At 49.8% G+C, this 18,482-nt stretch overlaps 1 protein-coding gene across 1 annotated transcript in view; it reads left to right on the forward strand.

Annotated features, from left to right (window-relative positions):
- The window catches only part of RUNX3 (RUNX family transcription factor 3), a 141,947-nt gene that overhangs the window by 72,847 nt on the left and 50,618 nt on the right, over positions 1–18,482 (forward strand). Inside the window, exons 3-4 of the mRNA XM_044435245.1 lie at positions 1,987–2,143; positions 8,837–8,941. Coding sequence (XP_044291180.1) covers positions 1,987–2,143; positions 8,837–8,941 — 262 coding nt within the window. The remainder of the gene's footprint in view (positions 1–1,986; positions 2,144–8,836; positions 8,942–18,482) is intronic.

An 18,482-nucleotide genomic window follows, 5' to 3' on the forward strand; every position in this document is an offset into this window, starting at 1 on the left:
AGAGCAGAAATACACAAATGACTTAGTTTATTTTGAAATTGCACTTCTACTAATCTCTCTCTCTCTCTCTCTCTCACGCACATATGTAAATGTCTGTACACATCATAGCCTTGTGTTTCAAATAACTGAGAAAAATTGCATTTTTTCTCATTAATTTTCTTTGCTAAAATTCTATTTAGAATTTTTTAAATCCTTTTAAATTTATTTATTTATTTATTAAAACATTTTTATGCCGCCCCATTCACCGAAGCCTCGGGGCGGCTTGCAACAATAAATTAAATAATTATAATCATAAATTAAAAATGTAAACATTAGAATAAAATACATACAATATAAAATAAGCCGCCCTGGCCAGATAAAATTCAATAATATTAACATTTAAAATGCCGCTTAAATAAAAGGTCTTCGCCTGGCGCCGAAAAACAAATCCTTTCATTCTGTGATTGTATGCTCCTTTTACCAAGAACACCCTGCTGAGTTTCGCTGGACATACAGCCAGATCAGCAATGGACAGCTCAGTCACTTTTCCGTCTGCCCTTTTGCTTCACCCATAAGCCCCCTTTCTCCCATTTCTATATTAACACCAACCTGTACATATACATATGCACACACATATATGTATATTCACAGATGTACAAATATTTGAATTCCAGTGCAAAGGTGGATACAAGCTTATTTTAAATATGTTTTCTCTAAAATATAGACATCTAAAACACATTCTCTCTGAAAAATGCCTTTCAGGAAGAGCACTTCTGTGATTGCTAAGGATGGCCATAGGATTTCTCAGATGCTGAGATCAGAAATTGCTCTGACCTCAGGGCTGGGGTCTGTGCTCCAGCCCCGTCACCCGACAGCCAGGGTGGAAAGAACCGAGCCGGTTACTACTCCGAGGGTGCAAAGCAACCTTGGAGAAGGGGCTTGGGAGCATCTGGGGGCAATACCAGCTCCGCCAAGATGCAAAACCTCCCCCTTCCCCTCTACCTCCAAAGGGCTACATATAAGCCTCCAGGACTGGCTGCTTCAGAGAGCGGCCAGGTTCAGGGGAAAAGACCGCCTCTGTGCCCACCCCCTCCGTAGCTTGCCTATAATTCTCTGAGTACAAGGGATTGTGGGGATCCGTCCTGGATTGCACCTTAAATGTATTTTCCCTCAAACCGTGCATTTTGAATGTATTTGTGCTGAGAACTGCATCAGGGCGCTTGGGAAATGCAACACCCCCGATGGATAAGTAAGGACTTTCGTTTGGTGGAGTGTGTGCAGATCAGTTTAGTTCATACGGGAGTTCAAAGAGTGAATTCCTCATGCATCGCAATCCAAAGCCTATTTTTACTCCAGAGTAAGTGCCGCTGTGTCCTCTGTGTATGATTGGCGTGAAGAACTCTCTCTGGTGTGATTTTTCGCATGTTCTCATTTTTCTAAGCTTTAAGTTCAGTTTGTCCCATTTCCACATCAGCTGAGATTTTTTTAAAGACTAATTTCTTTTCATATGTGCATGTTATACACAATTATGTACAATTATACACACAAGTACACAGTTTTGTACACACAAGTAGACACATTTCACAAGCATTTTTTCCTAACATGATACATTTTCACTTCTTAATATTATCCCTCCTCCAACGTATTTCTGCACACATTTTTATCCTCGGAAATTTCAATTGCAAAATTCAATGGCACGTGAATCACAGAGGATCACTTTGCCCATTGGTGTTAAAATGTGAAACTAGGTAAGTTCACAGTAGGTGGACTGTACGCATTGCTCCCACACGCGTCGTGCAAGATTGCAGCCCACTGGTGCACAAGAGAGCCCTGAGACGTGTGGCAGAAATTTTGGCCAGTGCCTTTGGCTCTCCCGTGCTGACTGGTGCTTCTTTGCAGGGAAAGGTGAGGGTCGTCGGCCTCAGGTCCACGATGCCTTAGATCAGCCCTGAGTGCTTGTCTCAGCCGTTCCAAACTCAACCCTTCTTGGTTGCTGGGGATTTCCAGGTGGTGGCCCTTGGAGACGTGCCGGACGGGACTGTGGTAACGGTCATGGCTGGTAATGATGAAAACTATTCGGCGGAGCTCCGGAATGCCTCGGCGGTGATGAAGAACCAGGTGGCTCGGTTTAACGACCTTCGCTTTGTTGGCCGGAGCGGTCGAGGTAAGAGGATCAAAGAGGAGGGGCAAGATAACAGGATCGGAGAGGGGTTGAAAGGGGGCTAAGATCAGTCTGGGTGGGGGGCAGGGGGGCTTCTTAATAACAATGCACTAACGGCAAACTCATTCTCCAAACATGAGTCTTCCTGAAGTCGGTGGCTCCATCCATGTATGAGAGCTGTTTTCATACTTGGGGGCATCATATTGTGGATGAGTTAGATAAATTAATTGTAAGGTTTTATTTTAATATTAGGTATTTATGTATTTATTTATTTATCGACATGTTTATATGTCTCCTGTAACTTCCAGAATGGCCTCTCTATGATTACCCTGCCTTTAAAGGTAGACACCCATAAGGTTTAAAGGTTTAGAAAAAGAATGCAAATTAATATTTAGGATGGAAAGAAACCCTACAGGCTAAAAACACACTACATAAGACCCAAGCTGTGCAGTGGAGTGAGGACCAAGCATGACGGTGTGAACGCTGCATTACTGTTGTGGCATGGGATGGAATACCAAGGAAGCAGGACTGACTGGCGGACCAAAATGCCAAACAGGGGAACTCAGTGCTGCATTTTCAAAGCTAAAACCACATACAAGCATGTAGAATATTATCCGAAGTTGTTTGCAAAAATGCGTGTATTAGGCAAGACTGGGCATGGGAATGAATATATTAGGAGAAATGTAGACATACGACTGTTTTTGCTGATTTTTTAAAAATGCAGAAATGTGACCCCAAAAAGAAAGAGAGAGAGAGAGAGAGAGAGAGAGAGAGAGAGAGAGAGAGAGAGAGAGCGCGAGCGAGCAATTGAGAGAAACCAGCACCAAGGGGTTCCTCCGTCATTGCTGTGCTCCATTAACCAGCGCATGGGGCAGGGGGGCAGGTACCCAAGTGGAGCACATCACTCGAGTCCTGCGCCACTGCATTTGGCTTCGTGGGTCACCATCCATGCAGTCCAGTCTCAAAGCCACTTTTGAGCTTCCCCCCACATTTCTGAGTGGGGTGGTGTGACTCGGTGTCCTGCCACAGCAGGGGGTTGGACCCGATGGCCTTCATGGCCTCTTCCAGCTCTACTATTCTGTGATTCACTCTGCACATGCTCACAGGCGCTTTCTTCTTAATCCTTTCATTATTCCTGGCCAAGATTCGGCAGTGCAAGGGCTTCCCTTGCCCTGGAAGGCCTGGAAGGAAATACTGGTGGAGGCGCCTTCCAGACGTTGCTCCCAGTCCCAGCAGGCATTCTGCACCAGCGGCCTCCCAGCTAGAGATAAAGCAGCTCTAGACTTCGGTACCCGTTGGAGAGTGCTGCAGTTCAGGAGTAAGGCAGCCGCTCTTGGCTGTCTCTTTGGTGTGCTCTAAAGCCGGGTTAGGAGAGGAGGGAGGACCACGGGCTGAGCTTTCAGGCAAAGGGGGCGGCTTCGGGCAAGCCACGCAGTGGTGTGGTGCTGCACATCACTGCGCAGTGGAAGGGAGCACCGTCACAGGGCTCCTGGCACTGGAAAGCGTTTGCTGCAGGGGCCACAGGCTTTGCAAAGGAGCACGTGGAGGCAGGAGAGGGGTCCTGCCTGTGCCATTTTTGCAACTCAAATCCACCGTGGGGGATACGCTCTAATGGGGGAAATGGGGCAAGGAGGTTAAAAGAATCTGGGTTCGTTCAAATTGAAGTGGGCACGCCTAAGCGAATCCACAGACATGCCCAGCCCTGCCTTCTGTGGCTGCGGTGGCCAACCAGGGCTGCTGTGGGCCTCACGTTCCTCAGGGGCCCTTTAACCAGCTCTTCGCATTCCCTCAGTCAGCTGTGGAGTCCCGACATTCCTCTTCCCTCTCCAGCCCCCTCCTCGCTGTATTTGCATCTGCATCTACCTTCCTGTTACACTACAGGATCTCCTTCGGCCCCTCCTTCGCCCAGTCTCCTTTTAAACGTCTCCTGAGCATGTGCAGTTCTGCATTTTTAGCTCACTTCCATCCTAGCACTGGGGAAAATGGAGTTTGCGTCTGCTGCCTTGATGCTGAACACATTTCCCAGGAAATCGTAACATAGACTTAAGTGGGGCCATCATAAAACGAGCACCTGCAAGCAGGTGCCTGCCTGGCCGGCCTCCCCTTGACTTCACAGTGCTCTTACGGATAAGCAGAAAGCGTCGATCTTGCCCCTGTCCCTGGGCCTGCCACTCTCCCTTGGGTGGCGTGGCCGGCCTCGACCCTGCAGTCCAGCTGCAGCCGCACCACTCCCACTGGGCCACGCTGCCAGGGGCACCCCCAGGGTGTGGTGGGCCCCCGGGCGAGAGCGCTGCACTGGGCCCCCTCCCCTAGTGAGCTAACCTTCTCAACACCCCCGGCACCCGCTGCTTCTGCCCCTCACCCCGGGGGGCTCTCCTCAGCGGGCTCCTGCTGGGGCAGGGGCTCTTGACCACTGCCCAGCCATCCCTACCCTTGATCCTGGGGCCGCGTGCCACCCTTTGTCTGGACCACCGCGCGGCACCTGTCCATGCAGACGGCAGGCGCAGCCAGCCAAGCTGCCACATCCCACCTTGCAAAGGAGCCAAGGTGGGTGGGTTGTGAAGCACCCCTGGTGCGTCCCACAGGCATCCCGCGCACTCCCCGCAGGCCGCCCACCCTTCAGCACACATCCTGCCGTCCTGCGCAGCCAAACCTGCCTTCCGCTTCCCTGCTCCAGCTGCTTCTGTTCAAATTTTATTTTGCGGAGTGTAACTGGGGTTTGGGTGGTTTCAGCTCCTGAAAATGGGACCTTTTGCATTCTTGTTTTTGTCAGCCCTTCGCAGGGGTGCAAGGACATGCTTACGCTGCTTGAGACCTGTGCAGTCCTGCATGCTCTGCTCTCTGACCTGTCTCAGCTGCAAGTGGGCAAGTATGTACACAGGCGCCCGCTGGTGTTCAGGCAGTGGTCCGTTGAAAAGCTCTGGCCAGCAGGTGGCAAAGGAGGGGACAGGCAGGGCTCCCAGCAGGGGGCAGGCAGCAGCGGCACCTGCTTCGCAGTCCTGCTGAGCTGGCAGTTCTCGGGCCCCTCCATCTTTTAACACTTCTCTGAGCATCTTGCGCCTGCAGAAAGGGGCTAGACTCATCTCTCCAGTTTATGCGGAGAGATAAACTTTTCGGGGCTTACAGCTGCAGCTGTTGCAGTTCCTGGAGAGTACAACCGTCCCCAACAAGCACCTTCCACACACACCTCTCTAGAAATTCGGGCAAATACATATTCTGAGATGCAGATGGAGAAGCAGTTTTTGCTAATTTAAGGCCTGGAAAGGACCGGTAGTAACTACTCCCAAAAGGGGAAGAACTAACATCTCCCCTTTCCAGGAACAGTTTAAGACTTGGGAGCCGTATTGAAAAGGTGTCAGTTCAAAGGGCTGCGGGACAATTTCTCCCACTTGGCAGTGTAATCTTTTGCATGCCGCTGCTAAGCAGAAATTCTTCTCACACCTTTTGGTGCACCTTCTTTTGCTGCTCTTTCTCTTTTTCAGTGCCTTTCTGTTGACAGGGAGGCACTTGGACCCTGACTACTGTATGCAAATCAGTCTATTAATCAGTCAATCAATCAATCAATTAGATTTCTATTCTGGCTTGTTTCTTTCAACCACCTCATAGTGGCTGACCTCATTCTCCTCCTCCTGCGAGGTAGGTTGGGCTGAGAGTCTGTGACTGGCCCCAAGTCACCCAGTTGGCTCCATGGCTGAGCAGGGAATAAAATCCAGTTCACCTGAGTCCCAGTCCTGCGCTCTTAACCACAATATCACACAGGCTCTCCATAGGCTGCTTTGCCTTTATTGAGTCGCCATAAGTGTGAGAGGCAAAACATGGAGTGAGGCTGGCTAGTCCCGAGACAAAGGACATAGCATCCCCAAACAGGGTGCATAGTTCCCTAGAGATAGTCATGGTTTTTCCAGGCTGAGGGGCAACCTCAGTTAACTGAGACAGCAGATATGGGTGTCCTGCTGTATTTGCAAACATTAGCACAGGAAGGCCCCATGAAGGAGCCTTCATGCATTTCGAAGGCAAACACAAACTGGGTACATGCAGGGAACATGCATCTGAAACTAGATTTTTTTGAAAAGCTGTACCCAAAAAATATGTACAGATTCTTCTGTGGAATATTTTGATAAGCGTAATCTGATATGGCATCAGGAGAGAACTGCAGCAGGAAAAGAAGAACCCAAGTGACATTGCCCATGAGAGGTTCCCCTGCCCCTGGTTTAGGTCTTCAAACACAACAGCTCGTATACCTGAAGATAAAAGGCTTTCTGCTCACTTCGGCAAGCGTTTAGCAAGACCCCTCCTTGGAACTTGAAATCAAACTCCTGCCATGCTACCAAGGACCCCAGACTACTGTAATTTCTTAGCCCAGACATGGAGACCTGAGTAAAGAGGTTCCTAATGAATTCAAGAGTCAGGTTCGGATTGAGCTGCGCTCAGTTTGGAAATTTGTGTACGGGGGATGGAAAAAAGGAAGGGGGGAGGGCAAAGACTTAAGCAAATAATTGACTACAGAAATGAAAGCTTAATTCATAAAAGCAAAAACATTTTCCATTCATCAACCTGCAAGCAGTTAAGTTGGGGGAGATGAGGGGAGCTTGAAAGCCCGCCCGCCCGCCCGCCCGCCACTTGGGAAAGGAGCCAACAGGAAAGCAGAAATACACAAAAGAATGTAAACTATTTGGGTTTCATCGAGAGCAACAAGTAAACAGTTATTACACGCAGATCATTCTTGAGATCATTCGGCCTTAATGTCAAGAAGCCAAAAACGCTTTGACGGTTTGCGTGTATGGTTTAAAAGGGGCTGGCCATGGATCGGCGTTGGTGATTTTCATGGGACGCACCCATGGGGGAGGGGGAGGGGGAGGGGGAGGGCCCCCCCAGTCCACTGGGACCCTGTGCATCCCTCAGCGCAAGGAATGGGCAACCCCATCCAGCTTGACTTTGCTCAGGTTCTCATTTTTCCAGTCCTTTGTTCATCCAGTCCTAATTTTCCCTGGGGTACAATTATTTTTGCATGTTTGCTCCAAGGGTTGTGTGCATTTTGATGCACAGTTTTCTAGAAGTGCAAATTTTTTGCCTGCTCTCAGATTGAAAAAGGGACCACGCTGTTGTCCTTTCGCAACATTGTTCTTCTTTGACTAAAACGTTTAAGTGTTCCTTTCTGCAAAATGTACATACCTTTAGAGCAGCAGTGGGTGAGAGGGGAGTTAGAAATAAACATCCTTGGTGTGCATTTTTAAAGGAAGGGTACACAATGTTTTGCAAACTGCACTACAAATTCTGGAAATGAATGGATTTATGTGGCAAGGTATATTTTCAGTCATGCTCAGATCAGGAAGTGTGACTCAAACACATATTTCACCCATCCCATTCGAGCATGAGTGTGCTAAAAGCCCTGAACCCTGTCACTGCAAGATAATCCCATACATGAGGCAGATTTCTCTGAACTCCTATAAACATTCCTGCCTGCCAGGGTTTGTATTCAGCAGTGATAACGTTACTTTCTTGGACGGTACCATTTCAGGTTGGAGATATATATGTGTGTGTGTAGGGTAGAAGTCTTAGCATGTGTGCGCACATATGCTGGCACATGCTGAAAGTCAGTCACCCTGCATGCAGAAATCTAACCTGTCATTGGGGGGCGGGGGAAGAGAAGGGCTTTCCCTGAGGAGCTATTTTTCAGTGTGCAGGGAACAGAGAAACTATGCAAAGATTCAATATTATGCCAGTGCACAGTGTAGCGGAAACTGCTCGTTTGCACCCATAGGTAAGAAACTGCCCTCTACAAGCTCGGATTCCAGGGTCTCAGGCAAAGAGAGGGCTTTTCCCCATTACTTGCTACACGAGGCTTATGGCAGGGGTGCCCAAACCCCGGGACCATGCTGCTGTGCCACGGCGAGGCAAGGGCAGCTCGGCTGCCACACTCCCCGGGGAGCTGCAGCAAAATCCAGCGCTCGGACAGCCACTGCGGCCCTCCACTCTGCTGCCCATGCGCCCCGCGTCATGCAGAGGCACGCAGGGTGACACCCGACTTCCCTTGGACCCCCAGCGAGTTGCCACGTGTGATGCAGCTGGAAGCCGCCGGGCAACAGCCGTTGGCTCCAGAACAGGAAGCAGATCGCAGGAGCCCTCGGAAGGGGCTTGGGGGGCTCGGAAGCCCTGCTCTCGAACCACGAAGCCGCAGCTTCCTTTGCTGACACGGGGTGTGAGCCACTGCCCATAGGAGGCGGCCTGATAGCATCAGCAGGTGGGCAGGTGATGGATGGCCGTGGAGCAGAGGCAACGGACAGCCTCGTCCCGCTCGCATCCGAGGAGGCTGCTGGAACACGAGCCGGCCGGCCACTCCTGGGTGGCCAGCAGGAGCTGCCAGTGGCCCAGTGGAGGGCAGGCCGCATTGCCCAACTCTGCCTGAATTTAGGCTGAGCTCAGGATAGGCCTCACTTTGAGGCCTGGGACTCACTGCAGAAAGAAGGGCTGCCTCTAGGGATGTGCAGAGGGTCTTCTAGCACAAGGACGTATCCACAGAGCAGGCTCATGTGATCAGCTGTCGAGGGAAGACTGTGTGACACTTCTGCCTCAGGGGAATGATTCTGGGTGCCATGAAGCAACAGCAAACTGCTCTTTTAATATATATGAATGTCAGCCAGTTCTGGGCCCTGTGCTAATTTATGCTCTTCACTGGTTTTTCCGCTCACCCTTTAGGAAAAAGCTTTACGTTGACAATCACAGTCTTCACCAACCCGACACAGGTAGCAACATATCACCGTGCCATCAAAGTGACCGTCGACGGACCCCGGGAACCAAGAAGTAAGTCGGGTCTTGTCTTTCGGGCTGGGAGGCGTGTGCACCAGCGACCGTCCTTGCATTGATGTCTTGTGTATGTGGCCCAATGGATGTGGCGATACAGCTGGGCTTGGCCTCGCCTGGGTTGGAGAGATGCCACCAGGCAGCAGGGCAGGCGGGGTGGGATCGCTGCATTGCCCACCCCCAGCACCGCATCTGGATAGAATTCTGCGTGCACAATGTTTCTTAAATCCACATAAGTATGAGTACTGCCAATTTACTGTTCTTGTTAGGGGTGGGCTGAGGTTAAATGAGAGCTGATCACTGAGAGAAGGAGCTTTGAACGTTCTCAGGCCCCCCAGGTTCTCTACCTCTTTCTACCACCAGTGCTCCTCTGATACTAAGCCGTTTTCCAGATCTGTGGCACACCATCAGGTAACTGGCATGTCAGCACTGCCGACAATGTTTGTTCACCCCTCCGTCTCTCCATGTTCAGTCTCCAGGGCATATGTTAGTTGGAGTGTGTGCAGTATGGGGACTTCCTCGGCCCACCCAGGATTCCCAAACTTGCTGGGAGCCTGAGCACATTGACTTCGGGGTGGTGTGGTTTGCATCCCCCTTCAGGGAACTTCTCCACAGCCCAGCCATGTGTTTTCCGTGTGCAGCACAGGAGTGTATTCTCTGTATCAGCTGTGATAAGAGAGGCAGTGGGAAGTAGTGGTTAGTGTTGGACGTAAGATGTCCAGACCTCAGTCCAGGAACAGACAGACATTCCTGTCTTTCAGTACAGACAGTGTGGCATCACGGAGAACCCATGTGTCACAGTAGTTAGAGTGCTGGACCAGGATGCAGGAGATGTGTGTTTAAGTCCCCCCTCAGTCATGAAGCTCACTCAGTGCCATTTGGCCAGTCACTGACTCACCTGATCTACCTCAAAGGGCTGTTGTCCAGATAAAATGGAGGGAACGAGGAGGACCATCCAAGCCTGCTTGGGTTCCTTGGAGGGAAAAAGGCAGGATAATAAATGTACTAATAAATTAAAAAGTGCTCCTGAGGATAGATGGCGAGAATTCTTTCAGTTCACATTTTAATGCAATCAAACCTGATTTTGCACTTTCAAACCAATGCATGTTTTGAAATACGGTTATACTTCAAAATTTGCACTTCTCTTGATGTTGGAGTATTTTAAAGATGCATGCCAAATTGCCCCTGTTGTGTAAAATGCAAAAAATGTACATATTGCGCAGATTTCCATAGGTACTGGGAGAAACACACACGAAAAGTGGTGCAACTTTTCATGTAAACCTTTTAAAAAGTCTTGAAGATCAAGGCAAACTGAATTTAAGAGTGGAATGATTATCCTGTGGGGTGGGAAGAGAGGAATGCAAGATTGGGAAAATTTCATAAACCGAGAGAGAAATGAACAGATTTGTTGAACCTCCTCCTCGGTGCGCTTATGTTCTGCTTCTCAGAGCAGTGAGAAATTCCAGAGGCACAGAGTGTACCCAGGTTTGGTTTCCTGCCAGAAGTCACTGTAGTCTTAGTGGTGGCATGTAATATTGGTGCCGATTCACTCGATACAGACCTATTTTATTTATGCAAGAATGGCTGTGCAGCTTCTGCCTTCGAAAGAAGGCATGGTGATGTTTCCCAGACTCCCCACGGCTAATAAGCTCGCTGGCTTCCTCTGGAGTCCATGCAGTGGGGTCCACCATTTAGAGCACTTAGCAAATTTGTTAGCATTGGCCCGGCTTCAGCGGTGAATCATCCCCAGCTCCTCTTCTGCGTTTCAACACAGGACGGAAATTAAAGATCTGCCTGATAGGCTGATGAGCTGCTGTATGTGAGATCAGCCTGCTATAATCTTGTGAGTTTCTGGCAGTTTGAGCTTGTGGGTGACCCATCTTTGTTTTGGCATCTTCCTGTGCAAAGAGGAGTTCCACCCCACCACCCTCTCGTGACTTTCTTCTGCTTCCAGTCTGAAATTGGGCAACTGCCATTAGAACATGGCCTTCAGGAGGCTGCACCAGACACACCTGGCCGGCAAGGAGACAGAAGCCTCCATGGCGGCAGGTGGCAGGCCCAGCTCACCTGTGCATGTTCAGGGCTGGCTGGACTTTTCACTGCTGGATTCTGTGCCCCTCGCTTGTCTGCAGCCCAGTGTGCGAACTGCCTGCGGCCAAAAGGCCCAGGTGCTTTTCCGTGGAGATGGATCTCTCGCCTCTGCCATCTGCGGCGTGGGGGGGTATGTCTTTCCCGCAAGCGCAGCAGTGCAGTATGCTTGTGGCTGGCCAGCTTTCCACTGAGGGCTCTCCTCTGCTTGATGGGCCGTCCTGTCCGATTTCAAAGCCAGAGGAGTGGGGTCCAGTCGTGCTCAGCTCCCAGATGACAGACCGAGCAGGCAGAGGGGGGCTCAACTCACCACCATCCCCCATGCAATGGTGGGATGTTCTAGGGGTTTTTTCCTGTTTAGATGATGCTGATTAACATATGCAAATGTTATACAAACCTCTCTCCTCCCTTTTTTGGTGACGCATCTCCTCTTTTTTGGAGATTTGCAAGTGGACACCTAGCTGCAGCTGCACATTCATGTGTCAGTTAGGCCACTGACCACTTACCAAGCCTCCTTGAGGGATAGAAACTTTGCAAAGCTCTGAAGCCACCTTGCCCCAGCTCTTCCTTTCCTCATCCTTCTGGCCAGTGTTCCCTGTTCACCAGCCTTTTCCAAGAAAGCAAGAGGTGATAATGCAGAAAGGAGAGGCAACCTCCATGTGAGATAGTCTATATTTCTTTTAAAATTATAACAACTTCCAAGGGCTCATCCGTTCTCATGAAATCACATGTAGTAGACACCTTTTAATGCAAATTGGGATCCCTCGCCCACACACACACTTTTGGTGATATATTTCCTCTCATTCATAAGTGCATGGGCCACCCCCAGGAACCTTGCTTTCAAGGGCAGCATCTAGTGGGGTTCCTCAGAACAAAGCAGCGGAGGAGGCTGGCTCGCCACCCTGCTGCCCCCAAGAACACTTAGACGGACTTGGTCACTAAGCCCAGGACCTGCGTGTGCCAGCTGTCCTCTTCCCTCCGTGTGCCTTTTCTTCTTCTGTGGCATCTTTTTGGTTTTGCAGACCTTACTCTTGATATTTTTAAGGTGCTCCAGGGTCCTTTTTCAACTGAAATGCAAAGTAACGCAACAGCCATGTTTAGTTCAGAAAGCATACAAGCCCTGTCATTAAATTACTGAATTAAAAATGTAAATAAAAGCAAGGCTGCAGCACCCCAGTAACAACATCTGATGATTTATTGTACAGTTGCGACGAGGAGAAGGATGCTTAAATGTGCTCCATCTGTCCCTTTTTACCAGGAGCAGACCTTCATTTGTGCCCCTGGAAAATCACAAACTCTGTTTTGCCCCTGTTTTTTTTTTCCTTTTGGGGTGAGATGTCTGTTCGGTTTGGAGGCAATTGTAAGAATGTTCCAGAATTCACAATTTCCTCCATAAACAGGACTGAAAGAACTTGAGATGTTAAACAATTCTTACGCGTAGAAAGCAAAACCGACCGATGGATCTCTCCTGGCTGTCATTCTCCAAAGCCTGCTTTTGAATCCTCGTGCATGCGGCCGTTTTTGTGGAGCTGTAGGGCATCAGAGTTGCCACCTCTTTTTGTCCGATGGGCTCCTCACCTTTAAACAGCTACACAGCAGGCAGGAACCTCTCCGTGGTCTCTCCATGCTGGGATTAGCTGGGCTGATTGAAGTGGGCCGGCACAGACGGGCATTGCTTAAATAAGAGCTTACCAGCTTTCTCAGGTTTCTTCATGCACAGAATGGGAACAACCTGAGCTTTGTTTGTGAATCATCTGCCCGTGGCCTTTCTTGTGCTGGAAGAGATGTGGGAAAAGGCATCTGAGTGCGGAGCAGCACCACGCTGGAGGCCAGCCTTGGGCTTCCGTACGGGAGAGAAGGATGCCCCGTGCAGGATCTCTGGGCTGCCTGGCTCCCTCGCCCTCCCTGCTCTTTTAGCCGCCCTGCCTGGCTTGCAAAACAAGCCCTGGAGTTGCAAACCTGCCATGTGTCTCGTTAAATGACAGAGAGGAAATGGGTGGCACAGCTGAAGACGGGAGGAGAAGGCCACGCAGCGGTTCCAGTCTTGATGACAAAAGTGGGAAGGACCCAGGAATGCACCACTGATTAAAAACCTTGCCGGGTTTTTTTTTTTTTTAATTTTGCTTTTAAATCTCCTCTCCGTCCATTCATCAGTTAATTGCAGTGCTTAATCCATTACTGTTTCAGTGTCCTTCTGCTCTTTGAAGTCTTTTATGAATGTCAGGTGGTAGGTGCCCTGAGACAGAGCTCTACGCAAGGGTGACCTCTACTGACAGGACTGTCTGGGCCAAGCCTAGGTCAAAGGTAAAGGCCCATAAGAAAGGGACAGTGGGGCTGGCACCCAGATCCCGTGGGTCGCCTGGTCAGTCTTGCCGTGTCGCAATGCTCCGCGAGCAACCGCCTTCTGGCACCATCCAACCGGGCCGCTCTGCCGCCCCTGATCCGGCCGTGTTCGCGCGATCCACCTCAATCAGGTGCTGCTGCTTCTGACAGAGCCCTGGAAACTGGCATTTCCACTTGCTGCCAGCTCAGGACAGGTCGGCAGAGCTCGTTCTGGGAGCTCCACTAACCTGACCTGTTCCAGAAATGCTCCCGACTAGTTATTTTCCAAATGCCAGGATGCGATCAGGTTCGGGATGCAGTAGGGCTCCACTCATTATTTCTAGGTATCGGCAGGTGCCACTTTTGTGGAAATCTCTGTCCTGTTTTGCCCTCTTTTCGGGTGATCCTTCTCCTCTTAGGGGGCCAATGCATAAGGGACCACCCTGCTGGTGGACGTTAAGATGTGAAGTCCGACAACTGTGCAGCTGCCTAGTGGGAATGCGGTTCGTGACTGTGTGATGTCCAAGGTTCAGAGTCCAGCACAGTCGAGCTTCGTACAATTAGACAAGCGCACAGCTGGTCAGCGTGTCACCTGCAGACGGCAGCGTGTGTAATGCGCACATCACGCAGGTGTATTTCCTACAGTGGCAGAATGGCTGCAGCCCTTCACAAATATAAGCTTGGGGACAAACCTAGATGTGTGACTGCATGCTGCAGAGTCCACCACTTTTTTGGACCTGGGGTGGGGGAATTCGAGGAGTTGCTGTAAGCATCACCATACAAGGCCCAGTCACCACTTTGGCCACCGCTTTGGGATCAGTGTGTTGTATCTGTGGATCTTAAGTACCATCTTACTCAGCAAAACTTTTGTTCTGTGTCAGTGGAATACTGGAACGCCTCTTTAATAAGGGACTGCCTCATTGTGCTCATTGCTGGCACTACAGTGCTGTTGATGTTTCTTTGAAACTTCTCCTCGCAAAATCCAGTTGCTGCTTCTTTTGGGAAGGTTATTATGCAGATGTACTTTGTACTGGAACGGGTCTTAATGTTCACTCATTAAATTATTTGCTTGCTTCAGAGGAACTGGAACCAGTGCAGTGGTGTCAGAGCGTTGTACTGGGGACTGGGTTGTACTGAGTGACTTTGGGCCAGTCTCTTTCCCTCAGCCTAGCCTACCTCACAGGGGTTGTTGCTGAGAAATGAATTCTCTGTACCCCGTTGAGAGTTAAAGGATAATATTGCCAAACTGGAAGATTCAACACCTCCTATTATGCAATGGACTGAGAACCTTGTAACACTTTCGTTATGTTGGTAGACATGTCATGAGTGGAGCCGGCTGGAGCGGGGGGTCAGACTAGATGGCCTGGGCGGCCCCCTCTGACTCTCTTGTTTCTATATTAACAGGTGGCATTAGTATTACTATTATTGTTGTTCATTTCTATAATATAGACCCCAACTTCAAATGGATACTGATGCAGACATCTGGTCTGCATTTCTTGAAGTCTAGGTAGAAAGCTGTGTGCTGTTCATAAAAATTCATGTATGTATATTTTAAAAGGGAGGGGGGAATTGGGTGCCCGTTGTTCACCCTTTCACAGGCACCGCTGTAACTGCCTGTGGATGCTGGAACTTGTGGGCCATCTTGGAGAGCCCTGACATAAGGCATGGAATGACTCCTAGGCCTACACAGGGCTCGTAACACTCTTGGTGTTGAAATGCACATTTGAACTGGACAAGCCCGTGTTCTGTCCCCATGTGGAGTGTTGGGACACGCCTCCTCCTCTCTTGCCTCTGCTCCCTCCTCCTTAAAAAGGGAACAGGAGGCTTCATTCCTATTGAAATCATAGGTGGTGTTTGCAGATTTCATGGTAATGGCAGCAGAATCAAGTTTCTGCTTCTGGGGCTAAAGGAAGAAGCTGCAAATCACACAGATGCTGAGTGGCTGAAGAGTTGCCGCTCCGAGCCCTCATTTCGCCAGCCCTTTCCCATGTCCGATGAGTCCAGCAGTGGTCAGGCGCCATCCGCTTCCCTGCTAGTACGCTTCTTTCTGCGCTTTGCCAAAATATCCCACACTCTTAAAGATGTCTGGCTCGGAAGCAAAGCAAAACCTCGTGGAGGAGTGGTGTGCATTTGGCATTAATTTTGCCCGTTTGGGCCTCCCAGCTTTCAGTCACAGCTGACACCAGTGCAGAATCTGATTTCAAAGGCTGGAGGGTGGCGGCTCCGATGACTGCAGCTCTACTTCTGTAATTATGATTATGGATAATCATGGTGGTGGTGATGATTAATTATCATATTTTCTATAATGCCCAATTGCCAAAAGCACACTGGCAGATCACAACAGTTCACCAAACATGGACCATGGAGGTATTAATATTTGGCATATTTTTTCCTGTTTACATACTTTAAAAAGTGCAACAGCTGAAAGAATCTTGGGACAAACAGGAGGAGGCGGTCTGAACAGCTTCGTCTCTCCACACTGAAACCGTGGGAGTGGGCAAAGTGACTTGCAATATCGGGGAAAACACCTGCAGGGAGACACATGTATGACGGGTGCAAAACTCAGTGCTGAAATCCAAGCACGAGGAGAAATGCACACTCAAAAACAGTAGAGATTGCCTGCAGACTTGAACAACATTCAGAGCTCAGGACAAACTGAACTTCAGGCTGAGAAAATTCTCAACTCTTGCGACAAGCCAAACGTAGGATTGGAAAAATAGGCTGGTGAGAGAAACCGAAATTGACTGCTTCCCCCATTCCTAGGAAGAAGTGAGAGTATTTGAGTATGTATGTGGGAGGGGGGGGGGAGAATATTGAAAGTGGGGGTGAGGAAAAAAGGGTGTGTTTTCATCCAGATGTGCTGTGTGGCCAGTGGTTCATTAGCCATGGCTATGTGCAGCCCTCCAGTAGAAAGCGGAGGACAAAACAGAGCCAGAAGGACGAAGGACAAGCTCAGCATATGACAGCGTCACGTCCTGATATTTCTGCAGCTAGCAGGGCAGCTGGTTGAATCTATTCTGCCTGCGTTTCATGGACTGTGTTTCACGGTCCTTCGCTCCCCCGTATGTTCATGGCTGGATTCAGATTCCCTCCCTTCCACCCGCTGCCTTCAGAAAAGTCCCAGTGAAGTCTGCTGCCCTTCCTGTCATCTAACATCTTGCACATTTTTATCAGCTCAGTGTGCATGCAGTGAGCAGAGTGCCTGGCATGCAAATTTGCTTCTTAGCAGAAAAATCAGCTGTATGCAATGCTGCTGCTGTGTTAAATGATGAGTGAGTATTTTCCAGCAATATTCATATCTTTGTGTGACTAATCTGAGTGACTGCTCCAGTAATTTTTTTAAAGTGCCTCACAAGCCTGCAAGCTCAGACTTACAGAGACCTTGGTCATTCAAGGCTGCTTGGGCCTTCTCCAAAACCCCCCATGGGTGGGACTGGGGCTAGAGGAGGTGGGTGCCCCCTGTGCCCACATGGCTCAGGCTCAGAGGCCAGGCGTGTTGCTGCCCCCTTCTGGGAAGAAGGACAGGCCTGCAGGAAGCTTTGTGTGGCTCCGGCTTAGTCCAGAGGCCCCTGACCTTTCTGGGCCTGGGGGCAACTTTGGGACTTTGAGAAGCTGCTGCGGGCACTGCCCCAAAGGGCCGGATCATGTGGGTTTGCTGCTTTGGTTTCTGCCTCCCATCTCTGGAACTTGGGCTGTTGCATCTTATTCAGCAGAACAGATGTTGCAACATCTCTTTAATAAGGGATTATCTCATGCAGCAGTTGCTGGCCCTGCAGTGCAGCTGGGGCTTCCTTTAAGCCGTGTCCATCAGTTTCTTCTTTTTGAGAGGAAGTTACGACAGTCTATACTGGAACAGCCTTTAATATTCAGTGATGTTCATGCTCTGGAAATCCACGCATGAAAGAGATGGTTCTTTTTCCGGGCCCTTTGGGCAGCTGGTATCATGCGATGAACTGAGGACCTTACGATGCTTTCGAAATATTAACGGGTATCATATAGGTGGTAGCTTCAAAGGGATGGTCTGCATTTGTGGATGCTGATATATCATTGTGAGACAGTTGCTTGCATTTTATACAAACCCAAGTACATATATAAAAAAATAGAAAAACCAGTTTTAAAAAATCCAGAAGTTTTTTTTGGGGGGGTGGGGGGGCTCCATTCCATGCCCCACTGAACAGGCATGGGTTGGAGACCTCTTGCTTAGGAGCTCAAGGTGGCTCACCCCCCCCCCTTTTCATGGCCATGCCCCTCGGCCTTAGGCATCGGGTAACTGCTCCCTGTTGGCTGTACCTGGGCCTGCTTTACCTGCTTGGCTACTGCATGCCAGGCTGCCTGCAGGGATCAGAGAGGCCCTCGCAACGAGGCCAGGGAGGAAACAGCAGGATGAGCAAAGGGGGCCCTCTCACTGTTTTCCCTTTGCAAGCCCACCCGTAGCAGCACCTTCTCCACATCGCCCAGCCAGTGTGCCAACCTCATTCCTTCCTGGGATGGTGGGCGTCAAGGTGATCACCTTTATGTATTTTGCTCTGTCTTCTACCTGTCCCCACAAGGAGGCTTACAGGGGTCTTGTTGCTGTTTTTAAAGTGCTGCAATAATGGAATAAGCAGCAGCTAAGAAGAACAGTGTAAGAAAGATTATGCACGGAGGGCCAGCAACAACAATGAAATGCTTAGCAGAGCGTTAGATGTTAGAATCTTTAGGTTCTGTGTAAAGTCCACAAGAAAGGTGACTACACAGAGTCCTCCAAGGAGATTTGCATTGGTGGTGCCACCACTGAAAAGGCTCTGGCCTGAGAGCCAGCCAGGTCTTCAGACCCAGGCAGCCTCCTGGGGGTGGAGAAGCCTGCTTTTGATCAGGCAAAAGGGAAGGATGCGAAGCTGCTAGGTGTTTCCTCCCCTCCATGCCTTTACTTGCTGCCTCACAGGCGGATGCTCACCAGGAGGTGCTTTTCCATTGGCCCTACTGTGTGCCAGGACAAGCTTTGCCTGTTGAATTTCTGCTTCTCACACAGGTTTCTTTTGCGAGTCCTCAGAACTGCCATCTTGCCATTTGTGATTCCGGATGCCATGATTGGCCCAGGGAGGGCGGGGAAGTGAAAGGTGTTGTTTGCAGACATGCAAGCCGAGTCAAG

This window comes from Varanus komodoensis, unplaced genomic scaffold (genome assembly GCF_004798865.1).
Source record: "Varanus komodoensis strain SLA01 unplaced genomic scaffold, ASM479886v1 scaffold29_1, whole genome shotgun sequence".
In the NCBI taxonomy this organism is placed as follows: domain Eukaryota; kingdom Metazoa; phylum Chordata; class Lepidosauria; order Squamata; family Varanidae; genus Varanus; species Varanus komodoensis.